The following is a 22,403-nucleotide window of genomic DNA, read 5'->3' as shown; positions in this document are numbered from 1 at the left end:
ATGAGAGATATTGGTCTGTAGTTTTCTCTTTTTTTGTACGCTCTTTGTCTAGTTTGGGTATTAGGCTAATACTGGCTTCATAAAATAAATTTGAGTTGTCCCCTCCTCTTCTGTTTTCTGGAAGAGATTGTTTAGAATTGGTATTAGTTCTTTTTTAAATGTTTGGTGGAATTTTCTAGTGAAACCACCTGAGCCTGGAGACCTTCTTTTCGGGGGTTTTAAAATTATAAAATCGATTTCTTTATTAGCTATAGGGCTATTAAAATGATCAGGGTCTCATTTTGAAGGGGGAAGGGGAGGGGGAGTGTGAGCTAGGAGTAACATTTCTTCAGAATCTACTGTTCACACTTAAAGAGGAGGACACTAAGTAGCCCTAGCTCCTGTCCATCTGACCTCAGGCAGGTCACATACCCCAGTTATGATGGGGATTCAATGCTGGGTTTGGCTATCCCTATCTAACGTTATGATATTTTTCTCAGAAGATAAACTAGGAATTCGAAAAATGAGTCATCCATGCAACAGGTATCTGTTGCCCATTTCTGCATCCCCCGCAGTGTTCCCAGTCAATAAAACACTGTGTTTGCTTTATGCCTTTGATGCCTGTAGCGGATGCTGTCACCCTGGTGTTTTCACACATGGGGTCCTTTAAGACCTAACTGTTGAGCAGAGTGGGTGCCTTGAGGCACCGCCAGGGTGCAGTCAGAGCGGAAACCACCTTTAGTTAGAGCCCATCTATTAAGATCAGGAAGGAGGGTCCCCTTTTCCTGCATTTCCCCAGGGCTTTCTCCAGACCACAGTGCTCAGAGCTGTGGCTCTTAATGGCAGAATTAGCCTCAGTAGTCTAGACCAATCATTTATTGGCTCATGTAATCAAACAGGAGAAAAGATAGGGTTGATGATGGGCCTGGGGGACTGAAATGCTGCTAAGACTTGTCCCTTCTGTGGTCAGCATCCTCCTCCCACTTCATCACACACGGAAGGGGATGGAGCACCTGATGGCTCCTTGTTACCTGGAGGGATTGTCCCTCTTCCTTCTTTCTTATTTGAAAAATCCTGAGGAAGGGTCTAATTGGTAGGGCTTAGGTCATATTTTGTATAGTGTGGTGGGAATGAAGATAGAAGACATTCCCAGAAGAAGGTAAGACACACTGAATAGAGCTGACATGAGATGGAGTCCATAGCTAGTCATGTTTGTTTGGAAGGTTTTTAGTGGCATGTTTTGAAGCTACAAGTGTTTTCTGTTAACCTTCAAGTAACCTCAAACTGTTAGTAGATCATCATCATCGTACTATTATAGATCATTCATGGTTAATATATTATTATAGCAGTATTAATACATAGTTAATAGCTATATTTATACTACATAGCTATATAGAGATCACATGATATCTAGTTGATAGTAAATAATAATAATAGATTGTTGTACTAGCCCTCAAGTGTTGTGGTTATTTGAAGATTTACTGTACCTACTTATATATGTAAGAAAATTGTGAAGGAAATGAGTAGAAAAATCACAGTGCCTCCTTCTCAGTCTTCCATGTCCTTTTCTAAACTTAACTGAAAGAACCTGCAGTCCATTTTGACTATAACTTTTAGTGAAACTGCCTTTTTGTCTACAGGATTAATTTATTTTCACAGGGAATTGTTGACTTTCTGGGCAGCTATTAAGGATAGAGTTGGTATTTTAATTTCAATAAATATTTACTGAACTGTTTACAAGACCCTTATTACCTCAAAGAGTTTGAAGTCCACTGGAGTAGGTAAGAACAGAAAAGTACAATTCTTGAGACTGAGGCTTCCCATCTCTAACATGGAGTAGCCTTACTTGTCTCACATGTAAGATTTTGGTTGCCGTGGAGAGGTGTGCTGAGCTGGCTTTGTGCTGGGTGGTCGCTGAATAACGTGGAGGATTGGTTGATACCTGAGGTTGGAAGGCAGATGCTTCAAGGCATCTCCACTCAGTCCACCTCCTATGTATCTGATGGACAAGGCTGCATTATTTGCTGAGGCTAATTAGCATTGAAACTCCATGGGGGTGGGGTGTTGGAGAAACAATAATTGTATAACTATGATTAAGAAACTAAAGTTTTAGGGACTTCCCTGGTGGTCCAGTGGTAAAGAATCCGCCTTCCAATGCAGGGGACCTCGGGTTCGATCCCTGGTTGGGGAACTAAGATCCCACATGCCCTGGGGCAACTCAGCCTGCGCACCACAACTGAGCTCCCACGCCTCAACGAGAGAGAGAAAACCCGCAGGCCACAACTAGAGAGAAGCCCACGTGCTGCAATGAAGAGACCATGTGCCACAACAAAAGATCTTGCATGCCTCAACGAAGATCCCGCATGTTGCAACTAAGACCTGATGCAGCCAAAAAAATAAAGAAAATAAATAATATTTTTTTTTTAAAAAAATGAAGTTTTGCCGCTCCGCGGCATGTGGGATCCTCCCAGACCGGGGCGCGAACCCGGTTCCCCTGCATCGGCAGGCGGACGCACAACCACTGCGCCACCAGGGAAGCCCCCCAAAAAAAATGAAGTTTTAAAAAAAGAGGCATTTGGTGGTTACAGGCTCTTCATGACTCCAGAGTGAATGCCTGAGCTCACTTGCTTTTGAAAAGGAGCAAACGTTGTATAAGACACTTTATCTCAGTGTTGGATTCCACAAAGTGCAAGACAGATCATACTAGATTGGCAGGGGAGTCTGTGAATACCAACAGAAAATCAGGTGTGATGTGGGTGGAGAATGGGGGGAGGTCTTAGATAAGTGATCAGCATCTTCTTTCTAGAGAATGTGTTCGCATCCCTCTTCATAATATTTCTTCCCTGTGAGTCTAGAGCAGAGGTCAGCAAACTTTTTCTATAAAGAAGAAGATAGTAAATATTTTTGGCTTTGCGGGCCGTTGGTCACTATCACAGCTACTCAGTTTTGCCATTGTATGGGCATGTCTGTGTTCCAATTAGACTTTATATATGGACACTGAAATTTGGATTTTATACAATTTTCACATGTCGTGAAATATTAGGGTTGATTTTTTTCAACCATTTAAAAATGTAAAAACTACACTTAGCTCATGGGTCACACAAAAAACCAAGAGGCAGGAAGGCCAGATTTTGGCCCATAACCATGGTTTGCTGACCCTTTCTCTAAAGGTCTTAAAAGTAAATGCTATAAAGTTCTCAATTTAAGGACATTTTATTTATTTAAGAAGTACTTATTTAGCACTTAATATGTGCTATGCACTGTTTTAAATGCCATGCATTAAATGCTAATTTAATCTTAACAATAACCCCATGAGGGAGGTACTGTTTACCCCTTTTTTGCAGATTTCGTGAATTGAGACACAGTGAAGCTAAGTAACTAGCCCAGAGTTACGCTGCTAGTAAATGGCAAAACCTAGATTTGAACCCAGGTAATTTAGTTCCAGAGTATGTTCTTATCTACCATGATATACTGTCTCTCTTAATTATCGACTTTCTAGCCCAAAGGAAGTTTAGAGATTAACCCATCGCTACCCATTCTTACAGACTCATTCTTACGCACGATTCATATGATTCAAATGTGTGCCTCAGTAAAATTATGGATTACTATTTATGCACTTTCAGCATCTCTTGTGACTGCCTAAACGCTTAGTCTTAAACCCCACTGATACCGAGGGTATTCTGTCTACACAGGCAGGGCACTTAACTCTTCGCTTATTGTTTAATTTATATTCATTGTGGGCTCCTTGAAGGTGGGAGCAATAGTATCAAAATGTTTTCCATCAAAGAGAAATCAATTCTGGGTGTATCTTTTGCTTTCTTTGGGAACACCTGTCTCAGATTACTTCCAACTCAGATTTTGTCCTGCTGCTTTTCCTGCTTGAATAAGCAACTGGTTGAATCTTGTGCCTCACCAGCCTGTGATAGGGAATAGACTTTGTGGTGTCACGCTACACTATCCCTGTTGATCCAAAGATACCACCAGGGCAGGGTCAGGAATGGAAGATTTCCCAGTCTTTCCAAGGAAGAAAATGGGAGGAGGAGGAGGGGGAGGGGGAGTGTTTGTTGCAGGGGGCCCTCACATCTATATGTGCACCAGTGTGTGTGTGTGTGTGTGTGTGTGTGTTGCAGGGGGCCCTCACATCTATATGTGCACCAGTCTGTGATCCAGATAAATTATATCGTTTAGGTGTACATACAGTTATTTTTCAAATGCATGTAGATTCCATCATGATTAAAAAGAAAGCTTTACTGAATTTGTGTTAGGCTACTGTTATTAATACAACTACTCCCTTTTGAGAACCCTGATCCAGTTAAAGCCCTTTATTTACAGATGAAGAAACTGAGGCTCAGGGGTAAAGGGAAGAGATTTGCCTGGGTCACACAGAAAAGGAACAGCTGGCCTTGAAATCGGTGCAGTTTATATGTATCATATGGTTTGTGCTCTCTGGCATGGGCACAGGTAGAGACTGGCAAGTATTTTGATCTTGGACGCCATGCTGAACTTTCTAATAATGCCTAATAGAGTGGTTGATTGTGACATTTTTTCCAGTATTTTTGCTGCTGCTTTTAAGAAGTTTTTTTTTTTTTTTTTTTTTTCGCGGTACGCGGGCCTCTCACCGCTGCGGCCTCTCGCGCTGTGGAGCACAGGCTCCAGACGCGCAAGCCCAGCGGCCATGGCCCACGGGCCCAGCCGCTCCGCAGCATGCGGGATCCTCCCGGACCGGGGCACGAACCCGTGTCCCCTGCATCGGCAGGCGGACTCCCAACCACTGCGCCACCAGGGAAGCCCAAGAAGTTTTTTTAAACTAGTATATTCCTTGCTCTGTGCATATAAGTAATAATCCTACATTCCAACCTGGAAACCTGAGGTATGGTAAAATTAGGCAGCTTGCTTGTATCTATAGTAGAGCTGGCCCTAAAACTCAGAGATTTAATCTCTCTACCAGGGTTTTATTAATCAGACGGAACTTGAGAGGATTTCAGTTATTTATATCTTGGTCTTTCATGGCTGTTGCTCTCAGCTGGGTGCAACAAAAAACTTTAAAATCTCTGTTAAGTGCCTGACGCTGTGCTGGGTGTTTTCACATGTATTGTATATAACTTAATTTAACTAGACCAAAGTTGCAATGCTGAGGCCCCTCTCAGAACAAGCTAAATAGCACTCTGCTCCAAAGCCCATCCATCCAGGCATTTATTTATTTTTCTGTTCACCATTATGGAGCACCTCTGTTAGGTCTGCAAAAGTGCCCTTGAATTATTCCCATTGGTGGCCAGGCTGGGACAAATCAGCACAGATCCATCCCTCCAAACAAGACCCACGATTGACAGCAACATCCGCTTGGTCTGCACAGGACAATACTTTTTTCCCATTGGAGCTTCAGGAATTTGGAGTGACCCTGGTCATTTGGTCAAATGATGTTCCTATCAACCATTCTTAAATTAAATCTTCTCAAATACACTTGAGAAGTCAGATGAATAGGAATGGTCTCACTTTTTTAGTTGGGAAGCCAAACTTGGAGGGGACGCGTCTGAGGTAACGTAACTGGTGAGGGCCTTCTAACTCCAATGTTGATGCCACACCACCTGTCTGGTGGACCACCACTGCTCAGGAAAAGGCTCTGTGTCCACTCTTTGTAGAAGCCAAGTGGCAAGAATGCTCAGTCTTTGCTGCAGTTTTAGTGGAAGTGGTTTGGGCTTTCCAGTTTGAATTGATTTTTTTCTTTCTTAGAAGCAAATTTGGCAGTATGGTATATACCTAGGAAGTCTTGTGATTGCCCCTAATTTGCTCCACAGATGCTGGTCATTGCAAATCATCCCACAGTGGTTAAGTGGCTGGCGCTGATACACACGTAGTAAGTGGTCCTGTGAGCACGGGCACTAGAGGTGTGTTGTGTACCTAATATCTTGATCCCACCTGGGTGACTTCCACACGTGTGTTCATGAGTTTAGCTCTTTCAGTTCAGAGTGTTTCATGACACCATAGATTCATTTCTTTCCTTCCCTCCTATCTTGGACTTTGAACCTGGGTCTTCCCAGTACTTTACTATCTGATTCCATTTAATTCACTAACATTTAATTAAATTCATTTAATTTACTGTCTGATTCAATTGCATTGCTAATACTTCATGATTATAATAAATATTGTTTTATTAATATTTATAATATTGTTTATTTAAAGGTAGGTATAGCAAAATGTGATTAAAGGTAGAAATATATGCCAAATAGCCTTAACTTTTCTGACCAATCAATTATATGTTGCTTATTGATTATTTTTTCCTAAATTCTGTAGCAACAGTTCACATTTCTTTGCCACCTTAGGGATGGAAAAGGGAGGAGATTTGCAGTAACAGTGTGTAATTGAAGATCAGTGGAGAAAGTAGCCTTTGCATGGGCCTGTGTAATTCAAGATGTTAAAATAGGGAACACACTGTCCTCCTGTATAAGCTGTAGTTTACAATATTAGATTTATCATTTGGATTTCCCATTTGCTTTGTCCCTTTTTTTTTAGGGAACTTTTTATTTTGAGATAATTGTAGATTCACATGCAGTTAAGAAATATTAACAGTGAGATTCCTGTGTACCCTTTGCCCAGTTTCCCTCAGTGGTAACGTCTTGTAAAATTATAGTACAGCATCACAAGCAGAATATTGACATTGACACAATCAGCTACTCTTATTCAGATTTGCCCAGTTTTACTTTTATTCACCTGTGTGTATTTAATTCTGTATACTTTTATTATGTGTTAGTTTATTTTTTAATTCTAAAAATTTCCCAGTTGGCTGAGAACTTGAGCTGGGAGGGGTGTGTTATTTACTGGGTCCCTCTCAAACTCCACCAGTAAACAAGTATAATTTTCTTTCACATAATAGTTACTTAACTGGGGCAAGTTAATTCTAAATCTTGGTTTCCTCATCTATAAAATGGAATTCACAGTAGCTACTTAATGCAGAGGGTTGCTGTGAGGACTAAAATGAGAAAATATGTGTAATGAGTACTTAGCAAAAGGAACTTCATAAATGATCATCTCATTTTTTTTTTTTTAACTAAGAGTACAGTGAGAGTATTTGGGGTTTTTTTAAAGCTTTTCACAAAAGTATATTATCCTAGGATTGTAGAATTGGAAGGTCCCTTAATAGTTTTAGAATCAGTGAAGGACTTCCCTAAACATTCTTATGTAATAAGCTGTTATTCTTTGTGATAAACTAAAATCTGCCTCCTTGTAACTTCCAGATCTGCCCTCATCCATGTGATAGCCCTTCTGGTCTTTGAGGACAGCTATAGTCATCCCTAAATTATCTGTCCTTTAGCCATTCCTCATAAGATGTAGCTTCCAGACCCTTTCCCATCTTGGTCTCCCTCTTCTAGATAAAGACAAATTAGTTGTTCCCCTTAACTGAACACAGAATTCAGATGTAATCTGCCTAGCATATCCCAAGATAGGCCTGTCTTCTCTTTAGCTGAGCTTTTTTGGGAAATCAGGTCACCTAGTTCGTGCACATACAGCTTGTTCTTTTGTCTTCTGTTTACTTTGTAGATGGAAAATAAATGCATAGCAGTGTAACACAGCAAACTGAATGCACATTTTGCCCTCATTTCCTCCTGTAATCCCATTAAAATGATAGTAAGAGGGAAAAGAGAGATCAGCAAATGAGAGGTCAATGGAATGTTGAAGCCAGGAAGCAAGTGTGATGAACTTAGTGGGCCAGAGGAACTGAAAGTGCCTGCTTTGGCAGGGAGGGGTGGGGGGGAACTAACAAAGAGGATTTGTAATGCAGAACCCTGGAATAGCTCCAGAATCGGAGAAACCAAATATTGAAAACAGGAAGATTAGTTGAAAGTCTGTGTGAAAAGCAGTTAGATGCCTACAACCCCTCCTCTACTCTCTCAGGAGACAGATATTTTAGTCTTAGATATTGAACCAGAGGCACACCAAGCACAGAAGATGAGATGGAATATGAAGCAAAACTGAAAATAGGGGCTTTAAGACAAAGTTCTATATAGTGATTAATAGGACCATTCCCCTTTCTCACAGTTTTCAGATTATCTGCAGGCAGGTGCTCTCATGCAAGAGACTGAAAGATCCTTCTCTGATAAATTTAATCCCAGAGAAAAAGTCTTAACGATACTGTCTACTTTTGGGGATCCTCAATAAAATGGCAGATTCTTCTTGCCTGATCACCCTAATGTGAAGCCCACAAGTTGGCAAGCTTAGCTCCCGTACACAGAGCTTTCAAACAGCTTCTAAAAGTATGAGCAGATAGCCAAGTGTCATGAGACATTTAAAGAACATAAAAGACAGAGTCTAGGGGACTTCCCTGGCGGTCCAGTGGTTAAGACTCTGCACTTCCTAATGCAGAGGGCGTGGGTTCCATCCCTGTTTGGGGAACTGGGATCCCACATGCCGCGTGGCCAAAAAATAAAAAAATAAAATAAAATAAAAAGTACTGTTCTGAAACTCTAAATGGTTCCTTAGCAGAGAAAAAGAGTCCAAATCAAATGGAGGTGAAAAGAACTCAGGAAACAGTAAAATCCGGGAGGAGAAGAAGGAAAGATTTTAACTATAATATCTTGGGAGAGATTAGAGAAAATATTGCATGCATAAAAGATGAACTAGAGTCTTTAAAAAAAAAAAAAAAAAAAAAAAAAAGAACCTCCAGAAAACAAGACCTCTTAGAAATTAAAAATATGATGACTTCCCTGGCAGTCCAGTGGTGAGACTCTGCGCTCCCAATGTTGGGGGCACGGTTTCGATCCCCGGTCGAGGAACTAGGATCCCGCATGCCATATGTCATGCCACCCCGCCAAAAATGGAATTAAAAATGGTAGCAAGTGTGAAAAATACAACACAGAAATATTGAAAGGTAAAGTTAAAGACAATTCCCAGAAGATAGACCAAATGAAAGAGATGGAAAATTGTGGAGAACAGGTAAAATAAATTATAGAGGATCATTCCAAGAGGTCTAACACCTGACTAATGGAAATTTGAGAAGAAATAAACAGTAGAGAGGAGGAAATTATCAAAGAAATGGTATGAAAAGATGTTTTCAGAACTAAAATCATATCTACAGATTGATACAGCACAGTGAATGAAAGAAAACCAACTCCAAGTTACAGCCCTGTGAAATTGCAGATCTCTGAGGATAAAGAGAAAGTCCCAAAAGCCTCTAGAGAGAATAGTCATATAACGTTAGTATTCAAAATGGCATTAGCTTGCTCAAAAGCCACAAACTAGAAGGCAGTGGAACAATACCTTCAAAATTCTGACAGAGGTGAATTCCCTGGCGGTTCAGTGGTTAGGATTCCTTGCTTTCACTGTTGAGGGCGTGGGTTCGATTCCTGGTTGGGGAACTAAGATCCCACAAGCCACATGGCATGGCAAAAAACCAAAAAATTCTGACAAAAAAATATTCTCAACTTAGCTAAACTATCACCCAAGTTTAAGGATAATAAAGACATTTTCAGACATTTTCTGCATATGCCCTCTGATTTTGTGATATAATAAGAAATATGTTTTTGGTCTTTGTCCCTGGTTCCTGACACAGAGCTCCTAAAATCATTATAACTTCCTGAGTAGTAGGGGTAATAAGAGCATCTTTTGCTGTAATATTTGCCCTTTGTTCTCAGTTCCTGACACAAGAGCTTCTAAAACCCTTGGAATTTTCTGAGTGATAGGGGTAAGACGAGAAGTCAGCTAAGTTTACGCTAATGAGGTAACACTTTGTGGGCCCCTAGATAGCTTCAGGTTGGGGACTGGTTGCCAGAAGAACCACCATGTGATCAGAGGGTTGGAACTTTTCAGTACCACCTCTCTGCCTCTGGGGAGGGGAGAGGGGCTGGAGACTGAGTTAATCACCAATGAGTTAATCAGTCATGCCTACAGAAAAATCCCATTCTAGCAAATTATCAAACCTGAAGAGGAGGTTTTGCTGACCCCCCCCACCCTGACCTTATAGCTGCTGGGTCAGAAGTATGAGTGGCCCAGTTAACATCTGAAGCAGGGGCAGTCTGGTGGGACTGAGTCCTTAACCTGTGGGGTCTGCACTAACTCTAGGTAGTTAGTGTCAGATTTGAATTAAATTGTAGGATACCAATTGGTGTCTGGAAAGTTGGAGAATTGGTTGGTGTGAGAACAAAGCCCACACAAATCGTGAAAGAAGTGCTGCGAGTTAAAAACAGTTTATAGTACACCCTTTCTTAGGAAGCTCTGCTAGAAGACACTTTTCACCAGAACAAGGGAATAATAAAGAAAAGGACTAAATGGGATCCAGGAAACAGGAGTTCCAATATAGGCAAGGGGAAAGAATTCCCAGAAAGACAGAGTTCCCGTATGGATGTCACAAGAACAAACTGATAGGGTACCTGATGGAACATATTAAAGGGAGCTTTACACTTTATTATTATCTTCAGGGAAAACAGAAATTATACCAACAAAGAAGTGTAATCATAGTATACATCCTGGCTTGTCTACAAGTAGTATTCACATAGATCTAATAATGCAGTTCTTAATGTTAATTTGACCAAAATTTGGCATAATTCTATGGGAAAATGGAGATAGTATGTGAAGTAGTATGGAGTAGTATGTGAAGAGAGCATGTCAGAGCAAAATCCTAATCTTCCATCATAAGAATTAAATACATAACATAATAGTTATATTTTGCCACATAACAAATTACGCAAAAACTTAGTGACTTAAAATAACAGATGTTTATTATCTCACAGTTTCTGTGGGTCAGGAATTGAGAAGCAGGATTTGAGACGCTCTCATGAGGTTACAGTCCAGGTGTCACCTTGGGCTGCAGTCATCTGGGCCTCTCAGGATATGTTGTTATCTGGCTTCCCTGAGAGCATGTGATCCAGGAGAGACAATTAGAGGAATTTGCAGTGTGTTTTACGACCTAGCCTTAACGTGACATACCATCATCACCTCGGCTACGTTCCATCAGTCACACAGACCAACCCTGAGACATTGTGGGAGGGGCCTGCACAACATGAATACCAGAAGGCAGGGATGATGAGTTGGGAGCTATTTGGAGGCTGACTACCACAAGTAATAACTAAAAGTGAAAATTCAAGAAATAATATTAGAGGCATATTACTTAGAAAGATAGAGATAAATACCAGAAGAAAGTGGCTGCCCTGGGAGCAGAAATCAGGGAACCAGAAACTTCTGGTTTTCATTATAAGCCTTGTAGAACAACTTTAAGAAATATTTGCATTTATTACTGTGATTTTTTTTTAATTATGAAAAACCCTCAAAGCATGCAGCCATTTAATGTCCCCAACACTGGTAGTAGAACAACACATGGATTATATGAGGAACTCCTAGAATCTGAATCTAGTAAGGATCCTTTGGTATTTGGATGGTTGTGTGCTTGATCTTGTAGGACAGTTTACAGATAATAAACCTAAAGTTCAGTGAAAAAGAGGACATAGTGACAGAACCTGAGCTAGAATCCTTGAATAAATATGACACAAAGAGATGAGCATCAGATAGTGAGATGACTCTGGCATTTCACTAATGTGGAACTTAGGGGGGAAGAAAAAACTTAGGGGAAGAAAAAAAAAGACTGTTTGCTCTTTCTGAAGAGTAGAAAATTCTGAAGTGGAAATGTTTATATGTCTTGGAGCTATAAATGGCAAAGTTAAAGGGAGTATCCTTTTGGCAGATAGTTGGAAAGCACTTTACGGAACTCCCCAGGCTAAGGATGTGTTCCTGAGCATTTGGTACAAGTTAGGGAGAGAGTCTGCCTCTGTCCACATGAGCGCTGCAGGCCATGCAGAGCACTGGCCAGTCCCACGGCCCCAGTCCTTCCAGCTGCTGCTGCCAGAGTCATGTTCCTTAGAGGACTCTGGGTTCCTTGTGGTCTACCACAGCCTGGTTGGTGCCCAGGGACCCCCTAATATCTGTGCCCACAATGCCTCCTCTGTCCTTGATCCCCACATGCACCCCGTATTCAAGCTTGGTCTTGTTTCTCCGCATCTCTTCCTGTCACTGTCTGTTTACTCTTCTGGAGGAGCCTACTGTTAGGTGCTTCAGCATTCTTGGCCAGTTTGTCTCTTCCATCTGCCATCTAATAAAATTGGAATCAGGATAAAGTGTTCGAGAAATCAGGTCTTTGAGTTGGTGGGGGGAGCTTGGAGGGGTGCAGTGAAGATTGCCATATAAATAAAGACTTTTAACCATTTTAATACCTTATGAAAATGTGTTGTCTACATTCTCCTAGTATAACTTCGTATGTTGAGTTTAAAATACTTCAGGGTCTCCATGAAAAGCCTCGGCTGTCACGTACTGGGATGCACTCCAGTGGGCAGAGAGTTGAGCTGTGGAAGGGGCAGGGTGGGTTTTTGTATTTGCATTCCTCAATATCTGTCTTTGTATTTTACTTTGCCCACAGATTGGGGACCACAAATTCAGTGCTCACCGGATCGTCTTAGCAGCCTCAATCCCGTATTTCCACGCTATGTTTACAAATGACATGATGGAGTGCAAGCAGGATGAGATTGTAATGCAAGGAATGGACCCAAGGTACTAAATTCCTCTATCAGGTTTCACAACCTGCTTTCTAGGTGCAGTTTCAGCTTTGTGTTTGGTGCCCTTTGAGGGCCTTCCAGCAGGACCCAGTATCTAGCACAGCTCCACACACGTAGTAGGTTTCCAGTAAACAAGCTAGAACCTCAGCCAGTGGCCTGAGACAGGGTTAAAATAAGGAGAGTTATGATGTGTTTTTACTCAATGAGGGTAACATGTCTCATAGGAACTAGAGTCCAAGATACGTTTTTAAAACTAGGACTGGGTACAAAGTTGGTGGTATATTATCCTCTTCACTTTTCTGTGCTAGCCTTTTTAGCTGGCAGACTAGTCTTTCAAATAAGTGTCTTCATTCATTACCCTTCCCATCAGTCCAGAACAGTGTTGTCCACTGTTGTCCAACTTTCTGCCTCGATGGAGATGTTCTGTTTGTCTTCTCCAAATTGGTAGCCACTAACACATGTAGCTGTTGAGCACTTGAAATGTGACTAGTGGGACTGAGGGACTGAATTTTCAATATTATTTAATTTTAATTCATTTAAATTTAATTTTAGGGGAATTACCTGGCAGTCCAGTGGTTAGGACTCCATGCTTTCACTGCCAAGGGTCTGGGTTCAATCCCTGGTCGGAGAACTAAGATCCTGCAAGCCGTGCAGTGTGGCCAAAAAATAAGTAAATAAATAAATAATACATAATAATAAATTTAGGTTTTTTGTTTTTGTTTTTTTTTCTGCGTTATGCGGGCCTCTCACTGTTGTGGCCTCTCCTGTTGCGGAGCACAGGCTCCAGACGCGCAGGCTCCACGGCATGTGGGATCTTCCCGGACCGGGGCATGAACCCGTGTCCCCTGCATCGGCAGGCGGGCCCTCAACCACTGCGCCACCAGGGAAGCCCTTAAATTTAGTTTTAATTAGCCACGTGTGTCTCCTGGCTGTTAATGGGATGACGCAGGTCGAGAAGGTAGCAGAAATCATGGTTATTTGATGGGTGAGAAAACTGAAGCCCGGGACTTCCCTGGTGGAGCAGTGGTTAAGAATCCTCCTGCCAATGCAGGGGACACGGGTTTGAGCCCTGGTCTGGGAAGATCCCACATGCCGCAGAGCAACTAAGCCCGTGCACCACAACTATTGAGCCTGTACTCTAGAGCCCACAAGCCACAACTGCTGAGCCCGCATGCCACAACTGCTGAAACCCGTGTGCTTTAGGGCCCATGCTCTGCAACAAGAGAAACCACCGCGATGAGAAGCCTGCGTACCACAACGAAGAGTAGCCCCCACACGCTGCAACTAGAAAAAGCCTACGCGCAGCAATGAAGACCCAATGCAGTGAAAAAAATAAATAAGTAAAATTTAAAAAAGAAGAAAACTGAAGTCCAAGGAGGTCAAGCCCAGAGTTTATCCCATCTAAACGTCTTTCAGTGTCCCAGAAAGCCCTCCATGACGGAATCATTGGCTCCAAATGTCAGTAGTGCTGAGGTTGAGAAATTCTGCCCTAGATGAATTTTAGGGTCAGGAGGCAGTACTATAAACCCTGAAATTGCATCATTTATGCACTTACTTAAAGTTATCCTTATATCTAGACCCTCTTTACAGAAATACTTTCCTGACTTCTGTATGAAGACTTTATATAAACATATTCCACATTATGCCTTTTTGGGCCTTGAAAGGAAAAAGGCATATTTATATGACTTAAAAGATTTTACTGCAAGTCTGTGAACTGAGGCTGTGTGTTTATAACCTAGACTACATCCAAGGGTCCACTGTGCACCTACTATGTACCTGGCATTGTTCTGGGGTCTGGGCATGCAGCAGCAAACAGGACACGCAAGATGATTCTTGTTGGGAGAGAGACAATAAATAAACCAATGACTCCAAAATATTAGCCAGTAAGCTGTCATTTGTTGCCTAACGTCTTAATCTCCCCGTGGTGAAAACTTGAAGGAAAGGAGCTAGGAAACTGTATGGTACCTTCCGGATGATTGAAGGTGATTTGCTCCAGTACATGGAGAGGATCTGTATACCCACTGCAAGGGTGCAATCTCAGGCCAGCTACTTGTAATGAAAGACATAGAAGTGTGTCTATATCCAAGGGCAGTTGTACACTCTCATCTCTGAGGTCTGTGTTTGACAGAGCCATGCTAATCACCATGCACCGTCCAAGTGCTTCATTTAACAGATAGACTGAGCACCTGTGGTCTGTGCTGCTGTAGGTACTGAGGTATAGCAGAGGAAACAGAAAGCACCTCTTATTATTCCAACTTGCTAGTAGTGGCGATCTGGCAGTAAACAAATATATACATGATATGGCTGGGAAGTGAAAGTGATGTGAGAAAAGTAGAGCAGAATAAAGGCTAGCGAATGATGGTGAGGGTCTGTGCTATTTCAGGGTGATCAGGAAAGCCCTCTGTGATGAGGTGATATTTGAGCCAAGACCTTAGTTGGAGTGAGGGAGCAAGACATCTGGGGGAGGAGCCATTCAAGCAGAGGGAGTAGCCAGTGCAAAGGCCCTGAAGTGAGAGTGTGTTCAGCATATTGGAATAGAGTGAGGGGGAAAGAGTGGAAGGTGATGAGGTCAGAGAGAAGGAAAGGGGCCAGACCACATACAGCCATACAGACAGAATTTGGATTTCATTCTTGGTGTGAATTGGAAGGCAGAAAAAAATGTTGGAAACCTCAGGCTGGAAACTTATCCCAAAGAAATAATCCAGAAATGGTATTTATAATAGCTATTATTTATAATAACTATTATGCTTACCAATAAAGGAAATAAATTATAGCACATTTACATGTTGGATTACTATTATGTATATTATATATTACTATTACTATTACTACTTCCCTGGCGATCTAGTGGTTAGGACTCCGCGTTCCCACTGCCACGGCCCACGTTCAATCCCCAGTCGGGGGGAACTGAGATCCCACAAACCGCGCGGCACGGCCAAAAAAAAAAAAAGAAAGTTGAACATGAAGTCAGTGTAGAAACATGGGAAAGGGCTTCATAAGTATTACATGATTATATCCATACAACTTAAGCATGCAGGCAAATAGGAAATGAAAATTAATCTAGAAAAATGACTACAATTGACTCAGTAGTGAGATTCTGGGTCATTGCTTTGTCTTTTCAGAACCTTCTATAATAAAATTATTTGGGCAGTAAAGACAACCTAAGAAGTAGAATGATAGCTATGGTGAAGTAATTATTCCATTCAGGTAGATTCTCACAGGGCGTGGGCTAAATGTATTTGAGAGCGGGGCCCATCCGTTCCTCAAGTAACAATGTCAGGTTACTTAAGGCCTGAGTATCCTGTGGGCTGAGCACCATCTCTGAAGAGCATCTTTCCTCTTTCCTCTAGCGCCCTGGAAGCTCTGATCAACTTTGCCTACAACGGCCACCTTGCCATTGACCAGCAAAACGTCCAGTCGTTGCTGATGGGGGCGAGTTTCCTGCAGCTGCAGAGCATCAAAGACGCCTGCTGCACATTCCTCCGAGAACGGTGAGGTGATGTGATGAGCCCGGCCTGTGTCGGGGAGCAGACCATTTCATTTCTGGGATCCCCTGCCAGTTTGCTGAGTCTTTGGGGGCATGGAGAGTCTCATGAAGGGAGTGAGCTGGGAAGATAAGTCTGCAGAAATGACCTTTCTTGAAATCAGTATCAAGCAGTACCCAGTTCTTTGGGATGAACCTTTCAGGAACATGATTTATGGAGCCTTTCCTGCGCTCTCCCTTGGTCGGACATGTACCTCTTCTTCTGGTCCTCTCTCTCCAATCTAACCAGCCACCGCCACCAGATTTATTCAGTGCTCCCTAACTGTTCCACAGCTGTCTCCCTCTTTGTTTAGATCCTTCTCCCTCCTTGAATTTCTTGGCCTTCCTTTTTCCTTCTGCTCTGCAAGAGCCCACCCAAATTTCACCTCCTGGAATTCTCTGTCCCCTCCAGTCCCCTGGGAGCAATCATTATATGCTCCTTTAGAGTAAGGACCATGGATTATACCCCTACCTATGTCCAGCACTTGGCCATGACCTTTTGAGGACTGAGCAGATAAGAAGGCTCTTCCTCCCCCTCAAGAGGCAGAGCTCTTAGTCACAAGGTAAAAGCCGCCTTTAACCACTAGAGGCTTGGGGGTGAGGGTTAGTGCTGGGCTACACACAGGCAGGGAGAAACCAGAACAGTGCCCCTCTGTCTGTGGTCTCTCCAAGGCCTGGCTCCACCTGAGCTCCTCTGATCACAAGGCCCCTGGCCTGAAGACCAGCATTCCTCTGCCTCAGACCTGGCCTTCTGAACCTCATCCCCTCTTAGAGCCGACCTCTTCCTCCCCCATTTCTGTTCCACCAGCTCAACTCACTTAGCAGCTCTGTGGACCCTGCCTGAGGTCCACATCCTGCCTGTGTCGTGCTCATGGACATCAGTGAGCACTGCTGTGTGTGCAGATGGTCTTAATGACCGTGGTAATGATGCTAACACGCAGGGGCACTCTGTGCTGGTTTCATTGGGAGGTAGGTGGTCCTGTTCGGGTTTTGCAGCTGGAGACCACGTAATGAGTGCAGCCCCAGAGCCTGGCTTGACCTGCCCTAGGATGCCTTCTGGGTCAGGCTAGAGAGCTGCATGTGATGGGCTGTAGGGCACATACTGTCTGTCCTACTCATTTGCGAGCTTACGGACACAGACTGGACTTGGTTCATCTCTGTATTCCCACAGAATTTGGAGAATGACTAAGTAAGGCCCTGTGGAAAGGATGAAGTTGGCCATTCTCACAAGGGGGACAACAGCTCCACCTAGGGGCTTTTGAGTTCCTCACTGTCAACACTGTATCCAGGCTCTATTATAAAGTAGTGTCATGTAAAAGATGCTTAGAAAAGTGATTTTTAGACCAGTGCAGTTTTTACATACACCAGTGACATATTAGGAAAAGGTACTTTAAGCACAAAGCCTGATGTTTTGAGTCTCTCCTTGACATTTTTCTGTTCAGCACTGGGAGCCCCCTTCTGAAGCCTAAACTCACACCTTATTCCTGTTTTTATTCTCTGCCACAGGCCCCAGAGGTTTGGCCTTTCTGTTTTCTTTTCAATAGCTACCATCACTGCCTGTGTTCCTGGGGGTGGTTCTCCCTGAGCCTGGCTGCAGAGTGTGATGGAGGCTCCCAGCTGCCCCCTTCCTGTGTGTTCTTGAAGACAAGCATGTGGGCCCTTCATTTTCAAGGTTTGATCACTAAGACTTGAGGGAAACCATCCTGAGCGGTAGTGAAAAGGACAGGGCGTGACTGAGCACAGAAAAGCTGCAAAGCTGTCAGAGTTCTTAGAGCAGTAGTTCCTGAGGCCATTTTGCCTGTTAGATATTCGGCCTGCTGATTTTTTTCCATGAGTTTGGGGTTGATTTTTTTCTGTGGCTCCTTTTCCAGCCTTCAGATGAATGGACCTCCTTGTTATTAGGTGAGGATTGGAGGTGTGTATTTTCCAAAATTCTTCTCTCAGGACTGGATCAGAACATCAGATGCGTCAATGAACCAAGCCAATAACTTATTTAATTCAAGTCACTGCTTCCTACCTCCGATAAAGCATTACATCTTATCATGGTCAAGCTATGTCAGCAAGGAAGGAGGTTGTGAAGTGGCTATTGACAGATATGGGTCTCTATCTGCCCTTTGGGCTATTGTCCCTCTTGTCTTCCTCCTTCTCCTGAATGGTCCCCTCTCCTGCATGGCAGCTCTCCCTCCTTTTTCCCCACCAGTTGGCTTACAGACAGGCTCCCCACATCCTACCCTCTTAGATGTGAAAGCTCACTTCAGTGGAAAGTGTGTTTTGTGCTCAATTATTCCAAGCCAGTCAAAGACAACCAAAGGTGAGGCGCAGGAATCCTAACCTGGGAGGGAAAGGATGGAAATGTGTGCCAGTCAGCAAAGTGGATCATCCTTTCCCACATCTTTGGACTCTATCCAGGTCCCTTTCTGTGGTATTTGAACCCTCCTCTTGACTTGATGTCAGAGTAGTAAGGATGAGTGAAGCACATGCTGTAGAGGCCCAGGGAGGGTCTGTCCTCGTATCTGATCTGCCATACGTGCTTTTAACAAGTCTCAGCGAGGAGAAAGGCTAACGTTACTTGACAGATGACTGAGCTGACATTCTGACCCTGAGTCCCGTATTTCTCCCTGGCCATGCTGCTTGCCCAGGGGTGCTCAATGCTTATGTTTCCTTGGCCTTTGGAAATGGCCTAGGTTTCCAAAGCAATGGACAGAGCCAGTTTAGGCTGGAATGAAACAACAGCTCTGCAGAATTTAGACTAGTCATAAAGCCAGGCTCCTGAGATGCTCTGCCCTTTCAGTCCCTGACAGGTCTGCTACTGGCAGTGGGTAATGGTGAATATTGATTAGTAAGTATAGCTTACTGTAACCCTTAAATCAATATGGGGGAGAGGGGGAAGAGAAAGCGTTCTCACAAAGAAGAGTAAATCTGGGCAATTTCAATCTAATATGTACCATCTCCCACCACAAGATTGTCAGTCACAAAATCAAAATAAGAAAAGCCATATGCCCCATGGTCCACCGCTGTCACCAAGATTTTGGAACCACATTGGGCTCATTTGGAATTTTCTCAGGTGTAATAGTAGTAAGAAAAAACAACCATAATAAAAATTAAACCAGAAGCTAACTTCATACCAAGCACCATGTCAGATGCATTTCCTACATTCCTACTTAGTCATGGCCACAGCCCTAGGAGGTGAGTAGCTGTTGTCATCACCTTTTTCTAGGCGAGGCTATTACCGACACTTGAGGAGCCTAAGGAATCCACCCAAGTTGCCCAGTGTGGCAGGGTCAGAATTTACCCTGGGTTTCCCTGGCCCTGATGAGTGCAGGTCTGTCTCGGGACTGTGGGAATGTGCACAAAAGGCCATAGTTCAATCTCAGCACCACCACTTGCTTGTAGAGGGATGATGAGCACATTTCTTAGTTTCTCCGAGCCTCAGTTTTCCACCTAAAAATGAGAGCAATTACTATTGTGGAGTGTTGTTTAACAGATCCTGGAGAATGTGTCTAGAAGCCCTGGCAAAGTACTTGACTCACTGATGGTGCCAAATAAGTGATAGCTGCCGCTGTTGTCTGAACAGTCAGGCCCATAGAGCCTCTTTTTGTTTAAAAAAAAAAAAAGAGAGAAAAAAGTGTAAGGGTCCTGATATTAAAGAAGTCATCTCCCCACGTGATTTAAACTCTCATTCTACATCTTCAGGGCCTTCCCGGTGACCAGAGGTGGACATTCAATCAAGAATGTCAACCACTGAAAGAAAACAAAGTTTTCCAGTATGTGCTCTGTTCTTCTCTCCTGAGAGCTGCTTCCCAGGACTTCCCAGAGAGCTCACTCCACGTAGACACACGGAGCACTAGGCCCAAGAGGCAGGCTCCTTTGAGGATAATCTGCAATTTTTTTTTTTTTTTTTTTTAATGGCAGCGTTGGGTCTTCGTTGCTGTGCGCAGGCTTTCTCTAGTTGTGGCGAGCAGGGGCTACTCTTCATTGTGGTGTGCCGGCTTCTCATTGTGGTGGCTTCTCTTGTTGAGGAGCACGGGCTCTAGGCGTGTGAGCTTCAATAGTTGTGGCGCGCGGGCTTCAGTAGTTCTGGCTTGTGGGCTGTAGAGTGCAGACTCAGTAGTTGTGGCGCACGGGCTTAGCTGCTCTGCGGCATGTGGGATCTTCCCGGACCAGGGCTCGAACCCGTGTCCCCTGCGTTGGCAGGCGGATTCTTAACCACTGCGCCACCAGGAAAGTCCCTGCCTTATTTTTATACCTTTACAAGTTGAGTCCCAGAGAAGCTCACCTGATGTCACACAGGGGGGTTTCCACTAAAGCTGAGGACAGAGCTTGTTTTTTTTCCCCATTCTGTAACTCTACCCAGAACCAACTTGAGAATGATCAAAGATAACATTTTTCTTCTAACTTTTTTCTTTTTATCTTCTCTTACACCAAAAGGCTTCACCCCAAAAACTGCCTGGGTGTACGCCAGTTTGCTGAGACCATGATGTGTGCCGTGCTATACGACGCGGCCAACAGCTTCATCCACCAGCACTTTGTGGAGGTGTCCATGTCGGAAGAGTTCCTGGCCCTGCCCCTGGAAGACGTGCTTGAGCTGGTGTCTCGGGATGAGCTGAATGTGAAATCAGAGGAACAGGTCTGTAGAGCAGTCCAGAGGTGACATGGGGGCTGCTGCTCTCTCTAACCTTTGTTTTCTGTTTTACTTTTTTCAAAATGTAGATCATGGTGTGTGTGCAGCTGTTGTTTATTATGGGTTTGCTTTATCATACCATATGCATTTTTCATGAAAACTTTTTATACATTTTAGTGTCTAAATAATATTCAGCTGATTTTTATCAACCCTGTGACCCTCATTCTTCAATGTTCAGGTTATTTCCAAAATTTACTATTAGAAATAATGTTTCTGTGAACCGGAAATGAGCATAGATAACTTTCTGAAAGAGTCTTACTCTAAAGGAGAGTAGAGCATGGGGGCACTTGCTGTGGGGGAATATGAAGTCAAGAGGGTTTTGTTTTTTTTAAGATGAGAGAAATTACAGTACAGTTGGACTGCTGATGGGAATTTTCCAGAAGAGAGGGAAGAATTGGTAATGTAGGAGAAAAGGGAGAAGGGTGTCCTGGGGTAAGTGAGAAGAGACAGAGTGTAGGGCACGGGGTGTGTGAGAGGAGGTTAGGCTGTTCACATCCATGGCCACAAGAGGGAGAAGGAGAGCACATGCCCAGCGCAGGGGGAGGATGGATGGGAAGGGAGATGCTGGGAGTTTTTATTCACATTCTCTTCTTGTTTGTTTCTGTGTTCTCAGCTGAGAGTGAGGATGAGGGAGGAATGTTAGACGTTTGAGGAGAGATGAAAAGGTATGAACCAGTCCTCTAGGAAAGGGGGAGAGTAAATGGACGAAGCTCGGGAAATGGAGAGGGCTGGATAGGAAGCAGGGCCAGATGAGATTTTCAGTCACAAGTTCAATATGAGCTGGTCAGCCCTGTTGTGTGTTTTCTATCAGCTGCATCTACTGGTGCAGGGTAGGGGGTGAATTGGATATAAAGAGCTGGACTTCACCAGGGTACAGATTTTTTTCCAGGTAAGTGTGATTAAGAGAGATAGGAGACTAGCGTGGGAATAATGACCCTTGGAATCCATGTCGGGTGAGAGAAAGGTGAGGAAATAGGCTACAGGGGACCTGAGAGGGAGCCATGCCCAAGGCTAAGTGGAGTTGGTTGCATGGAAGAGGAGATGAAGCTATTGGCAAGATGAGGTGTGGGTGATCACAGAGTCCTCTGAGGACAAAGAAGACATCTTCTTGGAGCGGTCAAGAAAAGATTAAATGAGAGTGTAGGGTGTTAGTAGCCGGAGAGGAGTGAAGGACATCCTTTCTGTTCAACAAAAGTGTGGTGCAAGTTGTCTTAAGAGGACAGTGAGTCAATGTTTCTTTGAGCAGAGGGTGACGAGGGCTGGGCAGTGAAGGGCGTCGGATGTGGAGGGAATTGGACCTGGCCCTGCAGGCACCCAGAGCACCACTGCGGCAAGGCCTCTGCTCATCTGGTCAGTTGGTCATGAGTCCTGGCTTATCATGAAGCTGTGGCTCGGCAGAAGGAGCCCCAGGCTCCAGGAGGCAAGCCGTTGAGATGTTAGTCCCAGCTCAGCTCATTTCCTTAATGTCTGAAGAGTCCTCACCCCTCCGTATTAGTGACCGTTAGAAAAGTGAACTCTGAGCTCAGCAGTGTGGGCCCTGAGATTTGTAGGAAAGAACTCCATCCCAAGAGCAAGGGGTTCTGTCCCTGGCTCTTCCACTAGGTAACATGACCCAGGGCAGCTCACATCTATTGCAGTGATACATTCTACAAGGGCTGTGGGGCTTTAGAGGGAGATATCCTTGTGA

At 43.7% G+C, this 22,403-nt stretch overlaps 1 protein-coding gene across 9 annotated transcripts in view; it reads left to right on the top strand.

The window, feature by feature from the left end:
• Nucleotides 1-22,403, top strand: part of KLHL18 (kelch like family member 18) — a 53,825-nt gene that overhangs the window by 17,943 nt on the left and 13,479 nt on the right. For 7 of the 9 annotated variants that reach the window (XM_007126080.4, XM_055079370.1, XM_007126079.4 and 4 more), the window contains 3 exons: nt 12,377-12,507; nt 15,863-16,003; nt 20,464-20,662. In XM_007126080.4, coding sequence (XP_007126142.2) covers nt 12,377-12,507; nt 15,863-16,003; nt 20,464-20,662 — 471 coding nt within the window. Of the gene's footprint in view, nt 1-5,774; nt 5,865-12,376; nt 12,508-15,862; nt 16,004-20,463; nt 20,663-22,403 lie in introns of all 9 variants that reach the window. The other 2 variants (XM_055079368.1, XM_028478707.2) reach the window with 2 other exon arrangements.

This window comes from Physeter macrocephalus, chromosome 18, assembly GCF_002837175.3.
Source record: "Physeter macrocephalus isolate SW-GA chromosome 18, ASM283717v5, whole genome shotgun sequence".
NCBI classification, from domain to species: domain Eukaryota; kingdom Metazoa; phylum Chordata; class Mammalia; order Artiodactyla; family Physeteridae; genus Physeter; species Physeter macrocephalus.
Note: the sequence above shows the minus strand (reverse complement) of the source record. Positions and strands in the feature narration are given on the sequence as shown.